Genomic DNA, 24,937 nt, shown 5'->3' with positions numbered 1-24,937 from the left:
TGATTACAATGGGGTGAAAGTACTATGATATTTTCACGTTCAAGCAAAAGAAAACTACACTTGATGTGTTTTAGGTTTTTGATAGTGTGCAGGTATGATTGACACTCCAGAAAAAGGAGAAACAGGTGAAACAAAATATTTCCAGCTTCTTTGACTTTGCACCAAATGCATTAATCTGAATATTCTCGATGCAATGTCTACTTTCATGTATCTCTTCTAGTGCCATCATTCAATTATATTTGTTCTGATTAGCTATATTATGTAGCTTCCTATTGTGATTTGATATGCAAAATTGTATACCATATCACAATTATTAAAGAATAAATTGAGAAGATTGAAAATTATATATTTTTTTTTTTTTTCAGGGGTGACATTGCTGGAACAGAGGGAAAACCATAATATAAATTGCTAATTCGTATAAATTAATACACACATGCACACATCATACACAAGCAATGTATTTGCATCATAGCAAAAATCATTCGCAAATCGACTTGAGGAATATGTGTGATGCTCCTACCGAAGGAAGTGGCCATGTAGACATTCCTACAGTGTACAGTACATCTGGTGACCACAAGTAGCACTGTACGAATGAAGGAACAAGCTCGAGAAATATTGAAAAAGTCTGAAAAAAGCTTGTTCTCTTCATCCCCCCCCCCCCAAATCTTTAGAAATGAGGATGAGGAAAAGAACATCTTTCCCTTTCGGATCAGAAAGTACAAACAAAAAAGAGGGCATGTAACTTTCATGAATGTCACTACCAGGTACTAGAAAAAATCCTGGAATTCATCAATGCAGCACTCATCATGTGTGACCGACTCTGTCATAATATACAATGTATTGTTGCAATTTTCTATAATTATGCTATGTCTCCAGTACAATAGTCAAATCTGCCCTCTGTTACATTCTATTTTTACCTCTGCCAAGGAAGGAGGAGGTTACATTGAATGTGATCATCGGTGTTGGTTTGTCTGTTTGCAAAATAACTCAAAAAGTTGTGAACAGATTTGACTGAAACTCGCAGGAACAGTTGATAATGACACAAGGAACATATGATTTGAATTGGGCAGTGATCCAGGAATTTTTACAGATTCCTGATCTTTTAGCAGACAGGGTTAATGAACTTAGGAATTCAAGCTGCACAAATTTGATGTTTGCGTACGTGCTCTGCTCAGTGCTCAGGCGAGGCGCCATGTAGCTGGAAGCTATACACAAAAGGCTTCTATATTGGGAAAATGGGTGATTTTTAGCATACGAGTATAATGGGTGAAAATGAGCGGAGGTCTGTTCTCTCTGAGTGCTTTTCTAGTTAATACAGTGTATTGTTATTAAAAGTACATTTGTTGTTGGGGTGCTTGCACCAAGTATACATTTGTATGATACATTGTACACGTAGTGAAAGAGTACAAGTACACCTGTAGGGCTGTACATTGTACATTTTGCAACTGACAAGATGAGTTAGTGAGATTGATCAGTACATTATTTATAGCGCGCTTTTCCCACAAGGCCCAAAGCGCTTACAATCAATTCAAAGCATGTACGACAGTATGTGTAATTGGATAAATGTTACAGCTACGAACTAGTTGCTACTAAAAAGATGTGTTTTCAAGGCTTTTTTGAAAACACTGACTGATGGAGACTGTCTAACGGTAAGTGGTAAATTGTTACAGTGCTTTGAAGCAGACACAGTAAATGTCCTATCACCAGCTAAGGTGCGAGTAACAGAGTATGTGAGACGAAGCGGATCACTAGATGACCTCAAATTTCTAGTAGGTGTATATAAAGTCAAACAGGCATCTAGGTATTTCGGAGCTTGATCGTACAAGTACATGTATGTGTGTTGACGTGTGAGGTAAGCTCATTTGAGGATGGTTGCATGTGAAGGAGAAAATAGTGTTTCCTCTAAAATCTGTTGAGAAAGTCACATTTGAGGAGGTACAGCTGTCACATTTGAGAAAGTCACATTTGAGGAGGTACATTACAGGAGGTACAATGTTACTGCATTGTAAAAATGGCAGATAGACACAGAGACTCCAACTCTCCCGCTTTCGACGGGAGATCTCCCGCCGAAAGCCCATTTTTGCAAAATCTCCCATTCTTCCACTTGAAATTTAATTTCTCCCGCCCTGGCTCTGTGTCTCCCGCTAGAAATGATTTCTTACTTTCGATATTGCCATTGTACATGTATGTTGAAAAATAAGCCTTAGATAGCACGAGAGAGCCTCTAGAACCCTAGAGCTGCCATGCAGGGCAATTAAGTGGGCCCTGGACCCGACCCCGGCCGCAAGGAACTCCCGTGCTTCGCGCACATCAAGTTGGAGTCTCCCATTTGCTAGGGGTTTCAGTTGGGAGAATCTCTAGATCAAAAGATGCTTGGGGTTGGAGTCTCTGCAGACAACTTCCCAAAATGTGTATGAAAATACTACAGCCTTGTAAGTAAAGTATAGAAGTAACATTGGGGCATAGATCTATGCACATGTCAAACAAGTCACCCATAATTCAACCAAACATCATCCAAAATTTGACCACCAGCTACATGTAAAACCTAGTGGTACATGGTGTACACGTAGTAGTATAGTTTTCTAAGTGCATAATTAATTGCGTGTGGGTGAATTTTGGCTTGGCCACAGGAGGTCAAACCTTGGTGCAGGTTTTTCGCATTGCAGATACAACTTACTGTACAACTTAAGTTAAATCTAAAACTGTACTTGGCATACCAGACGTTGGCATACCAGTGCAGTAATGTGATAACGTGAGTGACTGAGTAATTTACATAAATATCATGGACTTACTGTGGTTGGTCAGCATGGTCAGTGTGAAAATGATATTCTAAATCACTGATAATGATAACTTCACTTGTATTGTAAATGGAGTTGCAGTGCCTGACCAGTGCAGTGCTGACCTTTCTTTGCAACAATGTGTTGACCTTCGGAGTTACTCAGAAATTGAAGGATTTAGAAGAGTTTGTTTAGTTTGACCGACATTTCATAGCGATAGGCAGACAATGCAATCCACAATAAGACATGACACGGTCTTCTATTTAAAAATCAAGTTACAATGTAGCCCGACCAGACGCCATGCGCTAGCGCTAGCACAGCGTCTGACGGTGTGTGATACACATATCTACGAAACCCCATACACATATCTACTAAACCCCTCGAACACGGCCACACAACAACAAAACTGTTGGAAATTTCTACATTCTTATCACAAATTTTACGAATCACTCACATGAATTGAGATGCTTGGACTATGAGCATGGTATTTCAGTCCATAGTGAGCCCTCACGCAATATACATTGAGCAAAAAGTCCAATCTTAACCCGGAATGCTGTGATCATCGCTGGGCCATTCAAAATAAACCTTTCCCAGCTTTGAACGATGCAAATTGCGCTGCTAGAGTTTGTACGCCCGCAAAGTCGACAGCGCCCTCTTTGCCCAGTGCTGCGCCGACATTTCGAATCATTTCTGCGATTTCTACGATTTATGCAGCGTACAGGATTTAAAAAGGTGCAATTTTTGGTAAGTTGTAAGATGAGTATATCAATATCAATAGCTGAAAACGGTAGCTAAATAGATAAAGTTTTCACCTTATGTACCGGTAGTCTTAGTAACAAATATGGTGCAGTAAAATCGAGTCGGCGCCCCGGAATACTGAGATTACGTAGTGTCCACACCGTACAGCCCTGTCGTGACTTACACTTGTGTACAGCGACAGGGCTGTGTATAGTTAGTTACAATGTAACGTTATACGTAACACGTATTATTCTTCATTGATTTTGGACATTCAAATCGATTTTGATTTCGATTTTTTTTTAGTCATTAATTTTAATTTACCTACAACAGAGACTCCAACTCTCCCGTTTTCGACGGGAGATCTCTCGCCAAAAACCCAATTTTGCAAAATCTCCCGTTCTCCCGTTTGAGATTTAATTTCTCCCGCCCTGGCTCAATTCAATGTCTCCCGTTGGAAAGGATTTCTTACTTATTGCTATATAAATAAGCCTTAGATAGCACCAGAGAGCATCTGTAACCCTAACTATACACAGCCCAGTCGCTGTACATGGTACGTCGCGACAGGGCTGTACGCGCGCGACCACCAACCACTAGGAGAGCGACGTAATCGTATTACGATAGCTTTGAATTTTGATACTTAACATCATTTTTGTCACCTCAAACTCAATGAGTATACTTTTCAATATTTACTCTACATCTGATGCTATCAGTATTCAAATGTACGCAATGAAACTTACCGAAATTGATCATCATATCCAGCATGTCCACACGGTACACAATCTTTCACGCCAGGCCTAACTATACACAGCCCAGTCGCTGTAGGAGCCTACATGGTACGTCGCGACGTACCGACGGTCAGGAATTGCGCCAGAAAGTGTCATTTATTTGTTCCACGGACTTATCGCAAGTGGTCTCCATGGACCCAGTGTGGCGAACTATTCTTCTGTAATAGAAACATGCATTTAACGTGAGTAAAGTATTCTGTTTAAAGGAGAAAAGTATACATTTTCCTAAGTTTTGTAGTTGTGTTGAGGTTCCTCACTTTGAGGCTGCATGCCGCGCTCGTCAGACGCTGTTTTCGCATATCGTAACAGCGTCTGGTCGGGCTACTGTAACCCTAGGAACTTCGCGCTTCGCACACATAAACTTGGAGTCTCCCGTTTGCTAAGGGGTTTCAGGTGGGAGAATCTCCCGATCAGAAGGTGTTTCGGGTTGGAGTCTCTGCTACAATATCTGCAGACTTCATTAGTAGATCTACCGTAATACATACATGTATGCACATGGTACAATTCTAACGTTAGATCTCTAACCTATAGACCCCTAGTAAATTTTAACTCTATAAAATTTAGCTTTACGGTATCGACTACTACCAGTTAGTCTACTAGGCCTAGGCCTAGAGACTACTCACTCCACGATTATTAATATTATTAATATTAGCCTAAGCGAATAACAGATTATACATATTAGCATGATTAGGGTTAAATTTAATCAAAGTAAATTTAGCCCTGTACCAGCACGATTCAAATTGCCCATTCCATGATCAGATCATAAATTCGTCAAAATGTATAAGTGCACGGCTGGTATTGCAAGGCGATTTCCGGGAAATCGTACATTCGTTGTTAATAGATCCTCCATCCGGTCCGTCAATCGGCAAATCATCTATTCACATGAATTAATATTACTGGGACTAAGGGATCTGCTGCACGTTTCATTGATATTCGCCAAGTTGTGTACACAGGAATACAACAGATATAAGACTGAAAAACAATGTAACAAAACGATGTACCCTTAGAAAGTGTTGTTCTTCGGCAGTGGGGAGCTGTGTTTCTTGAAACTGGTCCAAGACCATGTAGAAGTGCTCGACAGCGATACATTTTTCTGTCCTTGATCTGGAATCCCGAGACAAGTTACCGGCGTTTCGCTGCTCTCGATCTCGCTCACACAGTATGGAGCGCAGCGCAACACAGACCACACGTAGAACGGCACGATTATCACAGCAACACATGTACATGTTACAAACCCACGTTGTTCCAAAGAGATTTTTCTCCTCCCCACCACTGGGGAAAATCTCTTTGCGTTGTTCACATGTCTAGTCTCAGTCACGGACTTTTTATACCAATATTACTGCATCAGAGTGTTACAACCAGAGTATAGAAGCTGGCCCTTCTATAACTCTTTGGTTTCAACAGTACTGTACGAAGTGCGAAGAAAAGAGGATCAGCAAAACTTGAGAGTCGCTGTCATTGAGTAACACAAGGTGAGACCACGCACATTAGTGGATGTTCATGGGGTTCATGGGCATGGTAGACTGATTCACTTTGCCACAAATCATTCTTGACAATTTATTTATTACTTTTGTATACGTCTTCTTTAAAAGCAGGTAGTCCCATTCAGAGCCACAAAGGCCTGCATTACAATGGAGCCTTGCATCAATAATATGCATTACAATGTCAAAAGGATGCAAAATAAAAAAACAACCAACGAATACATATAAATGATACAGTTGATAAACTATTTATAAGAGCATGAAACATAAAAAGAACAAACATAAAAGCAAGAGATACCATGGTAAGCTATACTGTAGTATATGCTGCGGATCGAAATATCGAAATGGGTGTTGTGTTCGTTTGTGACTGCCTACAATGAAGATGTTGTTTGATTATGGGTATATACGCGTTATACAAGTTTGTTTGCAGCATATGAGAAGGAAGATTTCTGACATTCAATTCTATAAATTTGGGTAGGCCTGTATGTCGACTGTTGATGGTGCGAAGGAAAAAACAAACAAACAAACAAAGTCAGATCACAAGTTTAACGAACTTTAAGTAGGGCCTATACAATATGTATGTATATATGGGCCTGTATATATGTATACATAATTATCTCTATTAGACCAGTATGATAAGGTACGGCCAGCCTCCATACTAAAGGATCCTTGCGAGCGAATTTTAAATCAAGTACGAACATTAACGTCCAATACTTTTGTATGTGGGAACATGGGGAAGGGGAAGTGTGCAAGTATGTGGGGTTCAGCCCGGATACTGACCTCAGTGGCCAAAGCTTATGCCAGATATTCATAATCGACATCTATTTTTTGAACAGCAAGTGGAATATAGGCCTATTGTGCGGAAGGGGTTGAAATTGTGCCCATAACAACAGGATATCCCCACTTTCAAAGGCGGACACTCACCTCCCGTTTACACTATAGCTATATAGAGAGCCATTTCTTTCAACATTTTTTTTTTATGTTTGTTTGAATTCAGTCAAATTTAAAGAGCCAAAACAACAAACATGACAAACGTGTGAAGTACAGTTGATGTCCATCTTTCTAATCCCCCCATTCGTTTGATATCAAACAGATAGGTATTGCATCTTTACAGGTGTATCATACACTTGATATCCCCGCCGGAGTTATTTTCCTCCAACTTGAGATTCCTGAAGCGCTCTGTTATTTAGCACCGAAAGACTCACAAAGACTGCTTTGTGTTACAACGAAAGACAAGGCAACGCTATCCATGCATGTACAATCATGAAAATGGTCTACCATTGAGCCCCATAACAGCTGCCAGCCAAATTCTTGAATCATTTTACTTGATGTGATGTCACTGCTTATGATGTAAAAATTGCGATTTCATTATGACCTTCATTTTTTGGTCACATTATTCAATTCAATTCAAAATGATTTTATTTCCATATAAAATAATACAAAGTAATATAACGCTTACATGAGTACATAATATATTAAGGAACATGAATCACGTAAGTTTCAACAAAACAGGAATACAATATTATAAGTGATATCAACTTTGGTTTGGATAAATAAACAAGTAGGCAATACAATCTTAATTTGTAACTCCACATGGAAAAGAGGAATTCACCAGAAAAGCATAGCTTGTAAAATTTGTGAATTACTCTAGAAAGTGAGGACATCTCAAGATCCGTCAAGGACTCCATGTATGAAAATTTTGATATCCTGACGTCAGACGAAATGATCAGAAAAATTAAAAAAGGACTATGACAAGGACAAGAACGAAAGCAGGGACGGTACAGACAGGAAATGAAACTAAAGATAAGCATGACAAAGAAAGGAGAGAAACAAAAACAAGACAATGTCTACATTCAGTTATCTGGAAAGGTCACCAAGGCATGAGTAAAAACTTTAAATTCTATACAATTTTTTTGTGCACTTTAATTTTTTTCGCACTTTAAGCAACGGTATACATGTACTTCACTTTGATCACTTCTGTTTCTTTTTTTACTATACAATGTATAATTACTATAGGTCCTCAATCGTTGTATCATGTCACAATGTTTTGTTTACCTTATTCTCTGTTATCAAAGGAAGTGAAACATATGTGTTTTGTCGAAAAATGAAATAAACTTTGAAATTGAAAAAAAAATACAAATTTAGCTTAAAACACAAACTCTTATAATTCTAAATAATACTTATCATTAGTTTATTTATTTATTTTATGAATATAACCAAAAAAAAATATCTATTTGTTTGTTTTCGTGAGGATGACAAAAGACATTTTTTTTTTCAGTTTTGACTTAAAGGAAGGAAAAGTCAGAGCATCTTTTAGAGTATTATCAAGGCTGTTCCAGAACCTCGAGCCTGTGAAAACGAATGTATTTTGGGCGAGAATTGTACGTAGTAATGGTAACTGATATTCACTGGAACGTCGAGTAGGATAATTGTGTATCGCATCATTGCGACGAAATTATGACCATCACCGACCAGCATGGTCGATCATTGATTCGATACTGTCTGGAGAAAGAAAGGTAAGAATAATGGTTAACACCTTTTTGTTTCGAATTTTATCATCTTCGGAGAATGTATCAAAATTAACATCTTCATCTTCGGAGAAGTGAAGATGGCAGCTGTGGCCAGAATTTTGCACGACCCTATATGGATTAAATTAAACATTGTTATTATAGCAAATATCCGAAAATGATTTATTTGATTAGTAATACTACAATTGATTTGATTGTCTCATCAGGTCTATACGTCTGAAACGGGGAAATATTGTTAAAACAACAATGAGATCATTCACCAAGAGAACGTTATGTCGTTCAACTTATGACTATACATAATATGCAGGCCTTATTATTTTTATTAGATTTTTTTTTTTGGTTTTCAATTGAAAATGACCTTTTTATCATAAGTACATTTTTTAATGTACATTTAATTATATGGCTACTTGATATGGTAGTGGTTTCACGTCGCCTTATATACACTCTGCAAGAAAAGAAAGTAAACACTTTTTCCAGTGCATATTTTTCATAGAAGATTTGATAAAAACCTATGTCATATGCCATATCAAAAGTTATTTAATTGGCTGTCGACCTGGTAGGTTAATACAAAGGGAAATTTTACGCATTAGTGAACACATTTGTTTTTGTCTTCCATTGTACAAAAGTTAAAATTGCAGAATTTGACATTAATTCCATTTTTTGCAAATTCCCTTCAAGATAGCAATGATAACAAAAGACCAATTTTAGCACAATGATAGACATGAGTGAATAGCAAAGATAAGTTTTCGGGTTTATTTTTATTTCACTTTTTTTTTTTACATTTAGGAATTCAAGAATTAATGAGACAAATTCAAGAACCAGTTATCATTTTCAATGTGCTTAACTTGGACTATAATAACATTTTTATTTTTTTTATATATTGCCTCTTCTCTAATGTCATTTTAGTTTGGATTTGACAGAAGATTCTTCATTTTCCCCATTATTATTTGCCTTTCTTTATCTTTGGAGGCTATAAAGACATTATAGAGATCAATGGGTTATTTTTCTAAATTAATTTGTGTTTCTTATTGTGTTGGATTTGTCTTTTGTTCTCATTGTTATATGGAAGAGCACATACGCATGATTGAGAACTTATTCATTTTTGCAATTTTTACTTTTGTGCATTGGAAGAGAAAAATGAATGTGTTCACTCATGCGCAAAATTTTCCTTATTATTAACCTGCCAGGTTGAGAGCCAATTAAATTACCTTTAACATGGTACAAAAGATATCAATATTTAGCCTAATATTCTATGAGAAATATGAGCTTGAAAAAGTGTTTACTTTCTTTCTTTTTGTTTTTGCTAAGTATATTACCATAGAAACCACATAGGAAGGGGAGAATCTATACCTAATCGCTCCCAGAGTGTTTTGTGCGTTTTCTCGCAGTGAACGTCATTTTCTATATAATTTCACAAATATCAAACTTCCGTTGGTCCCTCCAGTGACAAGACTTTCCGGGAAGACGATCAAAGGAAAAAAATGAAAAAGCGAGGTTTAAGTCGGGTTCTGCCGAAAAGGGACCGACGGGAACACTTCATCAGTTTTCGCTGAGTCATACTTTTCTTCATCATTTGGCGTTTATTCATTTTTAAAACAGCGTATTGAAAAAGAGTCGCTTGTTTGAAAACTATTTCGTTTTCTTTGAATTTTGTATATATACATACATATATATATATATATATATATAATTATTGATTGAAACATACTCATACAATGGTGATGTATAAATATATTTTACGTATTAATGTATGTATGTATGTATTATATATATATATATATATATATATATATATATATATATATATATATTTGTTTTTCTATGTAGTAATATGTGGTATTTTTGTGCAATTTAATTATATTTACTTGTGATTCCTGATTTGGATGTTATGTACGACAGTTCAATGTGTTCTATTAAATTTGGATGTACTATATGTCATTGCAATGTATTTTAGCCTTCGGGCTACGAGTTTGCAAGTTTTTACCAAATAAACCATTCTAATGATAAAAATAGTGATAATAGTTTGTTAAGTGACATCTGTAAATAAGTCATTAAAGTGCGATACTCCTATACTCTAAAATGATAGGAAGTGTTTTGTGGAATTTTGGCGTGGTTTTTATCAAGATGAATGGTAAAACTCTGAGATTGCATTAAATTTAGCATTATCGATTCTGTGACATACCAATTATACACTTTTTTTTTTTATCGCACCATCTTCCATATGACATTACTTTGAGAATGATCTCGTAATGAAGGCATACTATCACTACTCAAATCTATACAACGTAACAGCAACAACGAATGCACCTGCAATGTATCCCCATGTACGGACTAGTGGCAAATAGGCCTATATGTCCACAAGCCTTCAAATGATCTATAACTCTATTATTGTACCATCATCCCCATCTATGTCCGGTGTTCCCTCTCACCCTTATTCATTATCCCACGCTGATACTTACTCCACTGTGTCCACTGTGTATAAACCGCTAGGTGCCTTGCCCAATGAAGTCAATGACAAACGCACCGGTATCAGACCTAACCACAACACCCACTCACATCCTAAATTAAATACGATTGCAGTATTATGTAACTGCTTATACGCACACACCCGAATTATAAACGAATAAATGAAAGAAATGATTCAATGATATAAAACGAAGAACACTTATCCTCCCAACTCTCGGCTTCAGATTTCTATCGTCTCTCTGAGCTGAGTCTGTGACACTATGCATGGCATCGAGAGAGTCCCATTTATTTCATATCTTGCCTTGAAGGTGGTACCAATGATGTGAAAAACGACAAAAAAGGGGCTATTTGACAGCTTTGGGCTCATTATCATTATCCCAGTAGGTTTGCACAGTCACTCGTATCATGTATCCCCAATGAATAACGAACAATGTGGGGTCTATGTATCCTATCAGGATTTTTTTTTTTTTTCAGAATGCAAAATCGATTTGGAGTCGATCCCTGATGCATATAACGAAAGTAACGTGTCTACATAGCATGTATGTGCATCAGTGTGTGCGTGGTGTGTGTGTGTCATTTTTCCACTTTTCTACTGCTAATAGACCTAAGAGGATAGACAGCGCAATACCACTTGTCATGTCATTCTTTGATTACAACAAGAAACGGTATACAATTGCATTGGTCCTTTTCTTAGTCTCTCTCAATTCCAAACGATCCGTGGTTGATATAAAGCTGCGAATATCCTGTGGTCATTTTTTCAGAGTTTCAATCCAAATCATACACATGAACACGGTGTGAAATTCCATTATGAAGTGTAATACGGTTTCGCGGACCACTGGAGTTATTTGTGTTCACAGTGCGCCCGTTATCAGGAACACGGTTATAACGAAAAACTCGTTACAACGAAGTAAAAAAAAATACATATATAGATTCCAAAGTAGTAATCTACGTTTTCTTCATTGTGCTAATACTTTGTTCGGCTATAACAAAACTTCGATATAACGACAGAAAACTCTCGCTATCGAAGACTTCGTTATAACGGGAGTCGTTTTGAACATTTCTTTTACATGTACCTTCCGCGTTCCAAAGATTGAGAATGTATGCGAAAGAACTCTAACAATTGTGTGTGGTGTCCGGACACCACACACACCACACACAAGCAAATCCCCACGCCCTAAAGCCCTTGAAAAAGGCTAGTGAAATAGCCGAAAGCTCGGGGAATAAAGGCAAGACTGAACACCACTGCAACGTCTATACTGCAAGTTTTCCTTCCGTCTCACATATACCAATGATGCAGTACCCACCACGTACGAGGCCAAGCCCGCTTCACATTATATGTATATATATATATATATATATATATATATATATATATATATATATCTATATATAGATATATATATATGTATATATATATATCTATATATATATATAGATATATATATATATGTGTGTGTATTTGTAATAAATAACTATATACATATATATATATATATATATATATATATATATATATATATATAATATATATATAATATATACATATATTTACATTAATATTTGTACTTATACAGATAACACATTGTGGAACGTCAATTTCATAAAACACACATTACACGAAAAGATGAAATTTCAGTGCAAATTTGCAATTTAGGTATCTGCATCTCATAGGTTTATTGTGTTCAATGTCAATAGAAAGATGTCTCGATGCATATAGTGAATATAAATACTAGATAAATGTCCCTTTTAATTACAAATAAGAAGTTATGGTATGTACAAATCATATCAGAAAATGCATTAAATGGAGACGAAAAATTCAGGTAAATATTTGATTTCCCTTTCAAGAGAACTAACAAAAATATTTACCACTCCGTGACGGAAGCAGATCACTAAAAGTTAATCTGAACAAACGCTAGTACTCATAACAGCATCAGACATAATATAGCCGTAAGTCTGTATGCTGGGATAACTTTTGCTTCTGGAAGAAATCTTTTCTTGACATGATGCTGCCTTATCAAGGATGCATCATTTTCTTGGGAGAAACAATGACATCTGTCATCTGCTCGTTTACACAGAATAGCAGTAATTATCACTTGAGCGTTTTCATTATTACTATTATTATTATTATTATTATTTTTTTTTTTTTTTTAGCTGACGAAAATGTGTTTGGTTTCTTCAGACATGTCAGACTTGGCTTGCATGTTGGTCTATTCAATACACGAATAGCAAAATATACAACTATCATTATTTTGTACAACGCAGTCTGAAGATCATTCACGCTCAACAAAATTTGAAAGGCATTTTCTGACCACAATAACATCGTATCACAAGATAACAAAATACAGTACTGTTAACGTCGTAGTTCATCGCAAACATTGAAGAGAGCTTATTTGAATACACTAAAAGGAGACATGTTGTGAAAAGTACCGATGTTAGATTACGTCGATATGGAGAACTTTGAAGACATATCAGAAAAATTTGTCTTCACACTTATTTGTACAAAAATACGCAGAAGGCTTTTTCTGAGTGATTGGATTGTTTCCGAGTATCCCAAATTTAACTTTACTGCTTCACAAAGATCTATGACACCTTTACATTATTGCAAAAACACGAGGGCAGGCTAAAATCACAAAAACAAAGGGCATAACAAACCAAGTACCCTTCGGAGTTTACGGTCATTTGGTAATACGTAGGAAGCATAAGCATGATAAGCCAAAAGAATAAAAAAGAGAGATGTCCAACAAAAAACAAACAAACAAACAAACAAAAAAACTAACAAAAAAAAACTGTCACACCATAATACTTGGACTTATGATATTTATCATTATATACACACACATCAGCCATTTCATATTGTTGAATAAATAATGTAAATGTCAAAGAAAAACACTTTGGCTAAAGTGGATGCTACCATTTAAAAGAATCTGAAGTCAAGAAGTTCTAACGAAATTAAGATGTAAGCCTACGCTCTATTTTTCTTCGTATACACCGCGTCAAAACTTACAATTTGTTATAGGGTCCAAGATAAAGTATTAAATATCGCTGCTAACCACCTTTCACTATAATAACTAGAAATAATATTATGTTCTATGTCTGCGCAATATTGCTTATTCTAACAAGATCAGCAAGAAGTAGTTTATACATATTTAAAGGCATTACGGAGTACCAACGTTGCAAGATATCGACAAGGCACTTTAAGATTATCAAATTGATAGAGGGTAACCTCATATCAAAGCCAACCTATGTTAATTTGTCACTTATTTTCCATACGGGAAATATACAAGGAATTGTCGGTATACAAACTATCTTAATATAAAATCACGTATACATTGATGTGATGTACAAGGCCTGCGTCAAAATATGACATACGTCTTATTCGTTACAAGAGGAAGCCTTTCTTACTTTATGTAAACTGAGGATTCAATACGGAATATAAATTCACTATCAACAAGCAATATATACTTCTCCGACACTTTTCCCTTTTAAGTAAAACAAAAAGATTCAGAAGTAAAATAGCATGTTAATAGCAACCTCGCAGATTATACATTTACACAATAGATCACCACTGAAAATATAATATGATTTACAAGGGCTAGTTTTTGTTGCGACTGAAAACAATACTCAAAAGTCATACATTTACCATGTTAACTTCAGGACGTTCTCGAAATAATTATAATGTGCGCACCATGGGTATATTATGTTATCAACTCGCAGAAATTGTAAATTAACTAGTGAGAAAAAATGAGGATTGTATTTTGTTTGACAAATAATTTGACAATGTTTTTCAGACATTAAAATGGCTACTGAAAACTACTTTGGGACTTTTGACAACCACTGTTTGATAACGAAGGCGTACCAAGGCGCAACGACACTTCTGGAGAAGATTCAGCGATTTGGATTATTGCTTTTTTCGTTATTGTTGTGTCAAGTGAAAGGGAGAACATACTGTACACTATTCGTATTGTGTTCAAACATACAATAGGTAAATAAACTGAATTTGGAATTAGCTTTTTTTTTCTATCAAGGAAAATATAGGAAATGGCTCATCTTTCTCTTCCCCCCCCCGAAATATACTTATAATGATCATAGGTTTTTAATCTTAGCTTTCACTTATCCTTTGAAACTCTCAAATGACATTGAAGAGGAATTGCTGGTGTATGCAATCATCATTGTATACCACATTGCTTTAAACCCATGTATTTTTGTATTTCCCATGTTGCTGTTGTTGTTGTGTTTACAAGATATCAGTTCTAAGTTTATTTGATGGTTCAATTGCAGTGCAAGCCCCTATTTGGTTGATTTGGGTGTTCGATAAACAACATTATGCGATGGCCACTCGAAACAAGCAAACAAACAAGCTTTGTGAATGTCATCAGGTTTAACAAGACACGACTTGCGAAATGTAACATCTGTAATTACACAAATCCTCCATTTAATTTAATCAAAAGCCACGTGTAACACACATCCCTGAGATTTATTTTGATCATTCTTCGCAGCGTACACGCTTTAACCTCACGAGTTGAAATTGCTCACGTTTTTGGAGCGCCATGAACGAACAAAAAATACATACAAAACTTTTATCACAAGACGCATGAACATGAACATGCACCTTGGAAAAGAGAACGTCTGGCTAAACTAGCTATGGTCACTGGAATAATTTAACATTTATGAAGATAATCCATGGCAAGTTCTTAAAAATGATAAATTCTGTTTCCTGCGAAGACGTTGTATATCAGTTGCATTATTTATTATTACTTTCAGATGTTGCGATGAGTCTCATCTCTTGGATGACACCTTTTTACTTGTTGAAGGCTTGTCTTTACTCTTGACAGATGACGATCTCCAGAGGCGCCTCTTGGGTGGAGATTTAGAGTCACTGTCTTTAGCACTACCAGATGATGCGACTTTCTTGGACGCAGGCTTCGAGCTGGCCCGGAAGCTGGCAGACTTGTTTCGCGCCAGCTTTTCTTTCGACGGGGCTGACGCTGACTTCTTCGCCTTGGCGGTTGATGCTGCAGAAGCAGAAAAAACGTCCTCGTCACCAGATTCCTCGCCCCTGTCCTCTCGGATGCTGGAGTCTAGCACTTCACTTTTCCTAGTACCACTGCGACTTAATCGGTTCATGATGCGACTGAGCTTCCCCGGTTTCCCACTCTTCTTACCGCTGGAAGGCGAAATTGTCCTACTAGCATTTGGAGGCAGCGAGTATCGCTTGGGATCACTTCTCCTGAAGGCTGATCCGAGGGCGTGGTCTCGAAGGGTAACATCAGGCGTGGATTCTGCGCTGCGTAGCAGATCAGGATCAGATGTGCTTCGATGAAGTCCAGAACTTTCCTCCTGATGTTTGGGTTTTTCACACAATATCTCCTCTTGCTGCTCCTTGGACTCATTGTTCATCTGGGCCTTTTTCTGATGGAGGGCAGCCACAGCACTTTGTGCAATAGCCATCTGCGTCTCTGGCTTCACTTCCAGCACTACGTCATCTTCAACTCCATTGTCAGCTTTTGGCTTAGGACGGCGAGAAACGTCACCGCCCTTTCGACTGATGACATTGGTTTTTCGTGACGACAGCGATGACGTTGTAGCCCTTCCAGAAGCCTCAGATTTGTTCATGGATGATTTCGTTCCAGCAACGGGCGAGGAACATGTGGTTGATTTCTTTCCACTTGACGGTTTTACAGAACTTGAAGAACTTGTTTTGTTGCTATTGCCAGTTCTGTTGGGCACATTGGAACGCCGCGTTGAAGCCGTCCTGTTAAAATTACCGTTTGTACTACTTGGTCCAGTCGTTAAAGTTTTCCCTGTTGAAGGCTTTAAATTTGTAGGCACTCCTGACGGCTTCTCCGTGGATGAAGGTACTCTCAGCGAGCTTCTAGCAGCTGACGCGGTACTCAGATTTGACTTCGTGGAGCGAAGACCGGGATTTGCGATTGTAGTACGCTCAGGTGCTCCTCGAACGAAATTTTTTGTTGACTGGGTCGAGACCGCAGCGGCAGACTTTGTGGCAACAGCTCGCTTAGCTGCTCCTGTCACAGCACGAGAGGATCCATTTCCTTTCACTCCTCCAGCTAAATTTGGGGCTGTTCGCGAACTTGAGGTCTTTGCTGTCACGTTTTTAGTTGAAGACGGGGGAACTTTACCAGAGCCAGATGATTTTTTCGACTGACTAGCACTAGACATTGATGACACACCACTGGCGGGTGAATCAGAGCGTCCCCTTTCAGAGACAGATGATCCGACCGAATGAAGTGAGTCTATACTGCTCGCTCTGCTACTGCTGGCTTTGTTAACCCCATTTGATCTCACACCAGCTGGTACTCGTGGTGATGCCGAGGATGCAGTTTTCTTTGCAGTTGTTGGTGTTGTGCCACGAGAAGAAGGCGTTGAGCTACGCGGGGTCGACCCGTTGCTCTTTGGGGATGGAGTACTATTTCGAGATGGGACTGGACTGCGAACTGAGCCATTCCTCGCTGTTTGTGGTGAAGTTTTACTCGCTCCTTTAGCAAGATTTGTTACGGTTCTATTGCTTACTGGTGATTTCCTTGTACTCCCGAGGCTCCTAGTTTCAACTGGACTTGTTCTGGGACTGGTAACTTTCTTTGTTGTTTTAGCTGTACGTTTCACATCCTGATTAGATGTCGTGACTTTGGCTTTCCTTTCGTTCTTTGTTGCTAGAGTTGGGGACACTTTCTTAACTTCGAGTACATCTTCATTCTGAGGAACTTCAATCGGGGAACTCTGTGTGTCCTTTGTTGTAGATTCAGAGGATTCTGACTGCACGTCCTTCATCGACTGATCATCGCGCACACACGTCTCCATGTCATCGAGTTTCTGGATGACATCTCCCTCCTTCGCCAGATCAAGGAGTGGTGTTTTACCTCCCGACAGCTCTATCGAGTTTGTGATATTTTGGTTGATATCTTGCTTAACTTCTAAATCCTCCACAAAGATATCATCACTGATGACATCTGGCGGTGAGAATGCCTTCACAGGACTGCTAGGCGTCACAGGCACATCTGAAAAAGATTCACTCCTCCGGTGCTGCTCCAACTTGATATCAAAGATGTCACGGCGTATCTCCATTTGCTGCTGATCAATGCTGGACCAGGGGTCATCTTCGGAAGTTTGATCGATTTCAGACGACAGACGTTTCAACTGCATAAAACAGAAGAAATACAGAAACGTAGCGAGGTGAATTAGATCCCATGTCATCAAATGAGTTTCATCTTCAAATAAATTTACTAAAGTTTGAAAAAGCCCCTTTTCAACCTACTTGGTACGAGAGACTGTAAGCAACTATTGTTTGTTAAACGTTAATAAAATATTCAATGTAGAAGTTACTTTAAGAATGATATAAACTGCATTTCATAAACAAAATACACGTGGCTTGGAGATTAACACAAAGTTATTAAGATAATTATACTAAAATACTATACTCTGTATTTCATTTTTTCGTACTAACTTACATATTATAATGTGATCATACATCGTGCAGCATTACCGTCCACCTGCAATACAATTTGCCTGGTTGTTATACATTTAAATAACGTTGAAATATATAACTCTGCTTACCTTTAACGCCTTGAGTCCAACTGGACGAACAGGGGCTGGAGGTGTCTCTGTTGGTTCCTCTGCGGCAGCTTTAGTCTCATCAGTTTCAGAACTCTGGAAGATGTTTTCCAGGTATTGGCGCTCGCGGTTGATCTTGTCCCGATACTGCTCCTCGAAGCTCTCCACTGCCAGGGCTTCTAAGGCGAAGTGTGGGGTGAGCGGTACGTCCGTATACACCTCGCTCTGCTTGTCCCGATAGGAATCATTCTTGCGGCGCTGTTCTGTCAGCTCCTGTGGAGTTGCAGATTCTTCCCGGTGGATGCTCTCGCTACGCTCAGCTCTCCATTGTCGCAGCTTCCTCCGATATTCGCTCTCTCTCCGCTCAATAGGTTTGATTGCTTCCTTCGTTGGTTGCACGTTGTCCGTCGTTCGATCATATATTGACGATTCCACAGCCTCAACGGCAGCTGTAATGTTCAGATTTTTGACCTGATTATTCCAATCAGCTAATCGATCACTGGACAGTTGGTCACCGCTATTCACAGCATCGCTTTGCTCGGACATATCTGTAGGTGCAGAAGTTTTCGGTTCGGCATCATCTGTTTGCGAATTGCAATCAAGATTTTGCGTCATTTGGTCACCTCTGTTCGCTTCTTTCTGTGACACATCCTCTGGCTGTGATAGTTTATCATTCTTGCAAGGAACCATAGACCGAGCAGGACCACCTGCGTCTACAATATTCGCGATTTGAGAGGCATCGATGGGTTTAAAGGTGGTTGCATCGCCAGAAACAGACGCGTTTGAATCGACGGAAAGTCTTTTGTCTAAATCAGGTGAATTTGCTTCAGAACTTTGAGTGTTGGCGTATCTTGCGATTCTTTCGCGGTGAATATCGTCACAAATTGTGTGCGAGTCTAATCTTTCGCCAGTAGCCTCGGCAACTTCGGAACTGAAACTCCCATCATCACTTCCGTATGACACTGGCCTCATTGTGTCAGTTCTCGGCTTTGCATTCCTGTAAATTGTTTGATCTCCTGGGGCTGTTAACCGATTGTCCTCCCCTACAGAGTCTCTAAGCCTCTCTCGTCTCGAAAGGCTGTTGATTGCAAGCAAACTTTCTGGGTTTTCTAACGATGCCCGCGAGCGGGAGCCACGCCTGAGTGGACTGCGAGGACCGCCGCTCTCTTCTGAATTCTCCATGGGGCGCTCAGCAATGGGTTCTGAGTCCAAAGTTTTCGGTCTACCAATTTCTTTGCCATCCCGCTCTTGCACAACAGTACTGGGTGATTCGGATCGCTCGCGACTATCTGTCATACTATACTGAGCCGATTTTCTCTTGCGACCGCTTCGACGGACACTCCCTTCGCGTTTGAATGGTTGACCTTGAGCCTTGGCTTCGTCTTCGGTCATTAATAAATTGATGAGAGCATCGTCGCTCTTTGTTTCCGGAATCCCTATTCGAGAATTCCTTCGCGCACTGCCGTCTACCTCATCTCTAGTTGGCACTGAGTTTTCGGATATTGAGTTCAAATTTGCGAACTTTTGTAATGAGCGTCTTGCTGAGGATGATCGAGTAAATGCAGGTGATGTGTCCTCGGTGGACGTTTTACCGTCGGTGGACGTTTTACCCTCCGGGATCGGTGACGTTGGACGGCTTCCGTAGTCACTGTCCGTGATTGTTCCATCGGTGTCAATGCCTTGGTTTTTGTTCGTGAAGCCGTCACGGATGTTGCCGAGAAGTCTATCCACGATGGAGTTAGAGCGTTCTCCGGCTGCTGGGGCGCTGACGGAACGTGTCGAAGCCTTGCGGGTGCTGTCTCTCCGCTTTAGGGTGGCTGCCCGCTGTTCCTCGCGCTGCTTCTGTCGCTGTTTGGCACGTTGCTCCTGGATTTGTCTGGTTTCGTTTTCCTACGATGCAAGAAAAGGAAAATCAGAAATGGAGTGAGCGAAAGAATACTAGTAACTTACTGTAAGATGCATTAAAGTACAAGGAATACATTAATGATCCCAAACAAACAACATGAGCAGGTCTTTCTTATCACGGTGCTTCGGTAGAGTGATTACAAATCACCACTTAATATGTGCCTAAGTATTACTTACAGCAATGGCTTTCTTGAACTTCTCGCAGAAGGTCTTGAAGGTGAGAATACATTCTTCCAGCTTGAAAGTGGTAGAATCTTCGCAGAAGTACTCGGCGAGTTTGATCCGTAGCTCTTCCACGGACTCCATCATGATACCGATCTCCTCCAAGTCCTCTTTGGCTAACTGCAAGCAGAAAGCAATCAAGAGACTATTAATGTAGCACACGTCGCCATTTTGTTCACTTCCTATCACGCCTTCTGAAGTAATTCTCATCAAATTATGAATACTAGGACCTGATATTGAAGGAAATGACGGTCCTAAATATAGCCTAAGGGAAAATGACACGATGACAGTATGACCATTACATTTTAATATTCTGATTCTGTAATCTCTTGAAAATGCCTCTGGATTCTCCAGTTGTAAAGTCTTATAAGATATCGAAGAAAAAGAAATATATTGTATACTTTGAATGTCTTCCGCTAATATATGAAATCAAATTTATATCGATGCTTTGAAAAAGGTATCTTGATTTGTAAAGATAGGACGATGATGTGTTGGATATAGCAACATGCAGGGTGCGAACTGAACGGGAAAGACGCTATCAGGACTTTAAACATACCGTGAGAAACTGTTGTATCGAGTCCTTCAAGTTGTCAGTCACCGTCTCGACCTGCTGAGCAACGGCGTCGACTTTTCCCTGCAGGGTCTTTATGTCTTCTTGAAGCTGATCAATGGCGAATCTGCAGGGGGGGGGGGGCACACAGTGGGTCACAAGATTAATCATAACACTGATTGGCCCCTAACAAAAGGTGTCTAAACAGCCTGTTACTACTTAACGAATCATTGCATTTTGGCTCTTCTACTCTCAACAGCAGCCAAACTCTTCCAAAATACTGACGCTAAGATTACTTAAAGGGCAATAAATCGCCCCAAAATATTACAACAACAGAGAATATGAATGAAAACAAAAATGCCTAAGTCTGGGTCCTTTAAATAGATTGAACTTCTACACATCATAAAGTGTCCAACTGTAAACAACGCTATTAAAAGCAACTTGAGGTTCCACCAGCACTTGAAACGTGTCTCGTAAAGGATGCTAGTGCTTTATTCAAAGCTCAGCTGTACTCAGAACTAGAATGACAACAAAATTCTTCATTCTTACCTAGACGCTTCCTCGAGGTGATGGAGTTCCTCAGGGAAACGAAGGAGGTCTGGATGATTCTCCTCCGCCAACTGAAACATAGTAACAAAGAAAAAAGTTGAAAGGGCTGCACATCTTAGGAGAAAAATGATGGCATGTACGTGTCGGGGAGATTTTCCAGGATAAAATGATGCAAGTAGAAGTAGTTGTGAAATATGATGATTACACAAGTACCAAGTTCTGGGTTATTCAAAGGGCAAAACAATTTTAGCTGAGGCAAAAGTCTGACTCATCAACAAATTGTGGGAAGGGCTGCTATTTTTGAATTTGTGTTTCGTCCCGACTATAATTCTCTCTCCATCTCTTTCTCAGTCTATCTGTCTATCTCTTCTCGAATTTGGTCGTCATTTGGCTAGACAACATCGCACCTGTAAGGTGATATGACATACCATGCACACTGTTCTTTTTCTATCAAATCTGTTCAGGACATACCTGGGCGACATAGTGGAGTAGGTTCATCCTCGGCTTGTTGGCTCTCGTTTCCACCAGTTTCAGCAGGGATGACATCTTGAATCCGACAGCATTGCCCGCGTAACCGCCCTGAAGATTGAAAGATTCCAGTATGGATGATTTAAGTCTCATTAAAACTGTCTTGTACCTTTAATGTGACATCATTGCGATAATGATTTTTTTTTTTTTTTTTTTTTTTTTTTTTTTTTTTTTAAGCAACTGTTGTTCAGGATAAAATCATACATTCGTCTCCTGAGTGGTAAGGACTAGCTTTTATCATTCCATATCCTGGTAAGAAAAGCTGGCGTATTTTACGTGAGGGGACTGCAAACGCTGTCACCATGGTAACGTCTCTTTACATTATGCATCATACATTTTTAGGTGTTGCCTTCTTGTTTTGCTAAATATTTAATTTCCTGTTATTTTCTTGCGATGAAAACAAAAGCAACTTTATCCCTTTTTTACGCCATCTCGAAGAGCGCATTTGTTACGGTGATTCAGAGTCCGTCTAAATTCAGCGTCGGCAAGTTCACCGACTGTGAAACATGTAGGTTGCACTCTAACACGTGTCTGGCGTAGGGCCATGTCTCTTTTGCGTTGAAGAGAGATTGCGTCACTACTCATTTTCCCCTTTTTTCCTTCTTTTTTTCTTTTTTACAAAATGGAGGCAGACCCATGTTTTATAAATACTTAAGCTAAACTGTCAATTTACTGTAAATTTACATCTGTGTATAGTCAAACGACACATTTGCCATGATCTCGTGCAATACAGTCAAATTCGCGAGTTTAATCAATAGGATACTGCCTATCACCACATCCGGTTTCCGGATATAATGGTCTTTCCTGTCACTATCTCATCAAAAATCAGAGTGGAAGAAAAAACAACAACAATATTCACCTAAAGAAGGATTAACAAATAGACACAATTCATTATGAGGTGTAAGAATGAGCAATCACCCTGCAATTAGAAAAATTCCTATTAAAGCTCATGAGTGTCCATGTAAAGTAGCGTGCCATGCTAGGTCTTTCTGTCGTGGATCTGTCACTTAGCAATGTGCCGTCTTTTTCTCAATCAATGAACGGCTATTACAAGGGGCAAAGGCATCACCATTTCGATTTCAATTTTGCAATAATAATTGTGTGACGTGTGATGCGAGGTACATTTATGCAACGTCAGCCAGTGAGTTCTTTTCCTCAATCATGTCGCGTTGAACTATCATGATCAATGGAATACATAATGATTTGTTAGGAAACGATATTACGTTGTTTGTGTGCGTTTTTGTTTTTGTTTTTGTCCTGACACAGATGGTGTGTCTTCTATGTCTTGTACTTTTGGATCTTTTTTTTTTTCAGGCACAGAGGCAGCAAACTGGGTGCACTCTTTAATTCTAATGTGAGGGGTGTGTGGGGCAAGTTGGATTTACTTACCGCATTCAGGAAGTTACCGGTCATCAGAACAAGATGCAGAATGTCCTTCAGCGATACGCATTTCAGGAGCTCTGTGATAGAACAAAGAAATGGAGGGGGAGGGGGAGAAAGAGTGAACATTAATTTCCATGTAATATAATAGATTTTCCACGGATCAATCTGTAGCTAGCAGTAAGTGATTGTGAAATATTCACTCTCTCAGAGGGTGTGTTTCTTTTTGTCGACATCATGCTATCATGTCATAACTTCTTCTTTTTTTTTTGCAGTTTTTGCATTTCTCGACACTGATATACACAAACGTAAATGCCATACATTGAACTGATATCTATAATCTGATGCCGGAATGCACATCCTGAGACTCGTTGAACATTTAATCTGCAGCACTTACTCGACACTCTACTCAGCGTGAAAGAATGTAAAGATTGGTCATGTAGAGTTGTTTGATAGTGCAAATTCGGTATCCAAAGTTGCGCAAATAGACAAAGTTGAGAGAATCGACATACCTTTAGAGGCTTGGACGATCGCTTCTATGGAAGGCATCAGGTAGTCCATGTTAGCGGTGAATTCTTCTCGAAGAAGCATGCTCTCCACGCGAAGTTTGTAGCTGTTGGGAAAGAAGAAATAACATCAACCACAGTAAAATAAAAACGAATAGTCCGTGCGACGTATGTTGCCAATTTAAGGGGAGCAGAGTCAGTCTCCTCTTAGAATAAATACTCAACACACCACAATCAAATTCTTGCACAACTTCATTGCACTCACACAAGTAGAATACAGTTATGATCTGCAATACCATCGAAAAACGATCGAAGTGAGGTGGCTGAATGATTTGAAGTCAAGGCTAACAAAATTTTACAAGTTATCGATACGGAAATGCAAAGTACATTTTCATCATAAACAGAAACGCCATTCATGTGCTTCTTGTTGGCATTAAACTACTGCTCTGAGTAAATATGCAAGCTATCTCTCAAAGTGCGTTTGTGAGGGTACAATCTATGTTCGACGGGGGGGGGGGGGGGTGTTCAAAAAAATGGATACTCACTGAGGGATATCCACGAGTTGCACGAAGAACTTTTCGGCCTGGCCCAACTTGCTTCCATCTCCATCGAATGACCGGATCATTTCAATCTAGCAGAAACAAGAGACAACATGAAAACAAACGAGGCAAAACGGTAGGGTCAGTAAAGACTCCACTTGTTGAAACACCATGTTTTATATAAAACCCTGAAAATGATCACAAATGTAAACGTATGTAATTGAAATAAAGTTAATCGAAAGTTGTGTCGCCGGTAACATTTTAACCACTGTAATGAATCCAATCATCGCTTTCAATTAACCATCATCTTGTAGTTACATAACAATGTAAAATCTTGATTATTGAAGGTTATTGACAAGTGCCTTACGTAAAAGTGAAAAAAAAAAGAAATAAAGAGTAAGAGTGAGAACAAAG

General features: G+C 38.9%; 2 protein-coding genes across 2 annotated transcripts in view; both read right to left on the bottom strand.

Annotated features, from left to right (window-relative positions):
* The window catches only part of LOC140235143 (apoptosis-inducing factor 1, mitochondrial-like), a 35,089-nt gene extending 29,640 nt beyond the window's left edge, over nucleotides 1–5,449 (bottom strand). Inside the window, exon 1 of the mRNA XM_072315179.1 lies at nucleotides 5,302–5,449. Within this exon, the coding sequence (XP_072171280.1) occupies nucleotides 5,302–5,389 (88 nt within the window). The 5' untranslated portion in view covers nucleotides 5,390–5,449. The remainder of the gene's footprint in view (nucleotides 1–5,301) is intronic.
* A 9,420-nt stretch (nucleotides 5,450–14,869) lies between these two features.
* LOC140234735 (uncharacterized) overlaps nucleotides 14,870–24,937 on the bottom strand; it is a 162,474-nt gene continuing 152,406 nt past the window's right edge. Inside the window, exons 8-16 of the mRNA XM_072314772.1 lie at nucleotides 24,530–24,615; nucleotides 23,991–24,091; nucleotides 23,488–23,558; nucleotides 22,042–22,149; nucleotides 21,571–21,641; nucleotides 21,028–21,148; nucleotides 20,427–20,591; nucleotides 18,348–20,234; nucleotides 14,870–17,930 (exon numbers count right to left, since the gene is read on the bottom strand). Coding sequence (XP_072170873.1) covers nucleotides 15,552–17,930; nucleotides 18,348–20,234; nucleotides 20,427–20,591; nucleotides 21,028–21,148; nucleotides 21,571–21,641; nucleotides 22,042–22,149; nucleotides 23,488–23,558; nucleotides 23,991–24,091; nucleotides 24,530–24,615 — 4,989 coding nt within the window. The 3' untranslated portion in view covers nucleotides 14,870–15,551. The remainder of the gene's footprint in view (nucleotides 17,931–18,347; nucleotides 20,235–20,426; nucleotides 20,592–21,027; nucleotides 21,149–21,570; nucleotides 21,642–22,041; nucleotides 22,150–23,487; nucleotides 23,559–23,990; nucleotides 24,092–24,529; nucleotides 24,616–24,937) is intronic.

The sequence above is a fragment of the Diadema setosum genome, chromosome 11 (genome assembly GCF_964275005.1).
Source record: "Diadema setosum chromosome 11, eeDiaSeto1, whole genome shotgun sequence".
NCBI classification, from domain to species: domain Eukaryota; kingdom Metazoa; phylum Echinodermata; class Echinoidea; order Diadematoida; family Diadematidae; genus Diadema; species Diadema setosum.
Note: the sequence above shows the minus strand (reverse complement) of the source record. Positions and strands in the feature narration are given on the sequence as shown.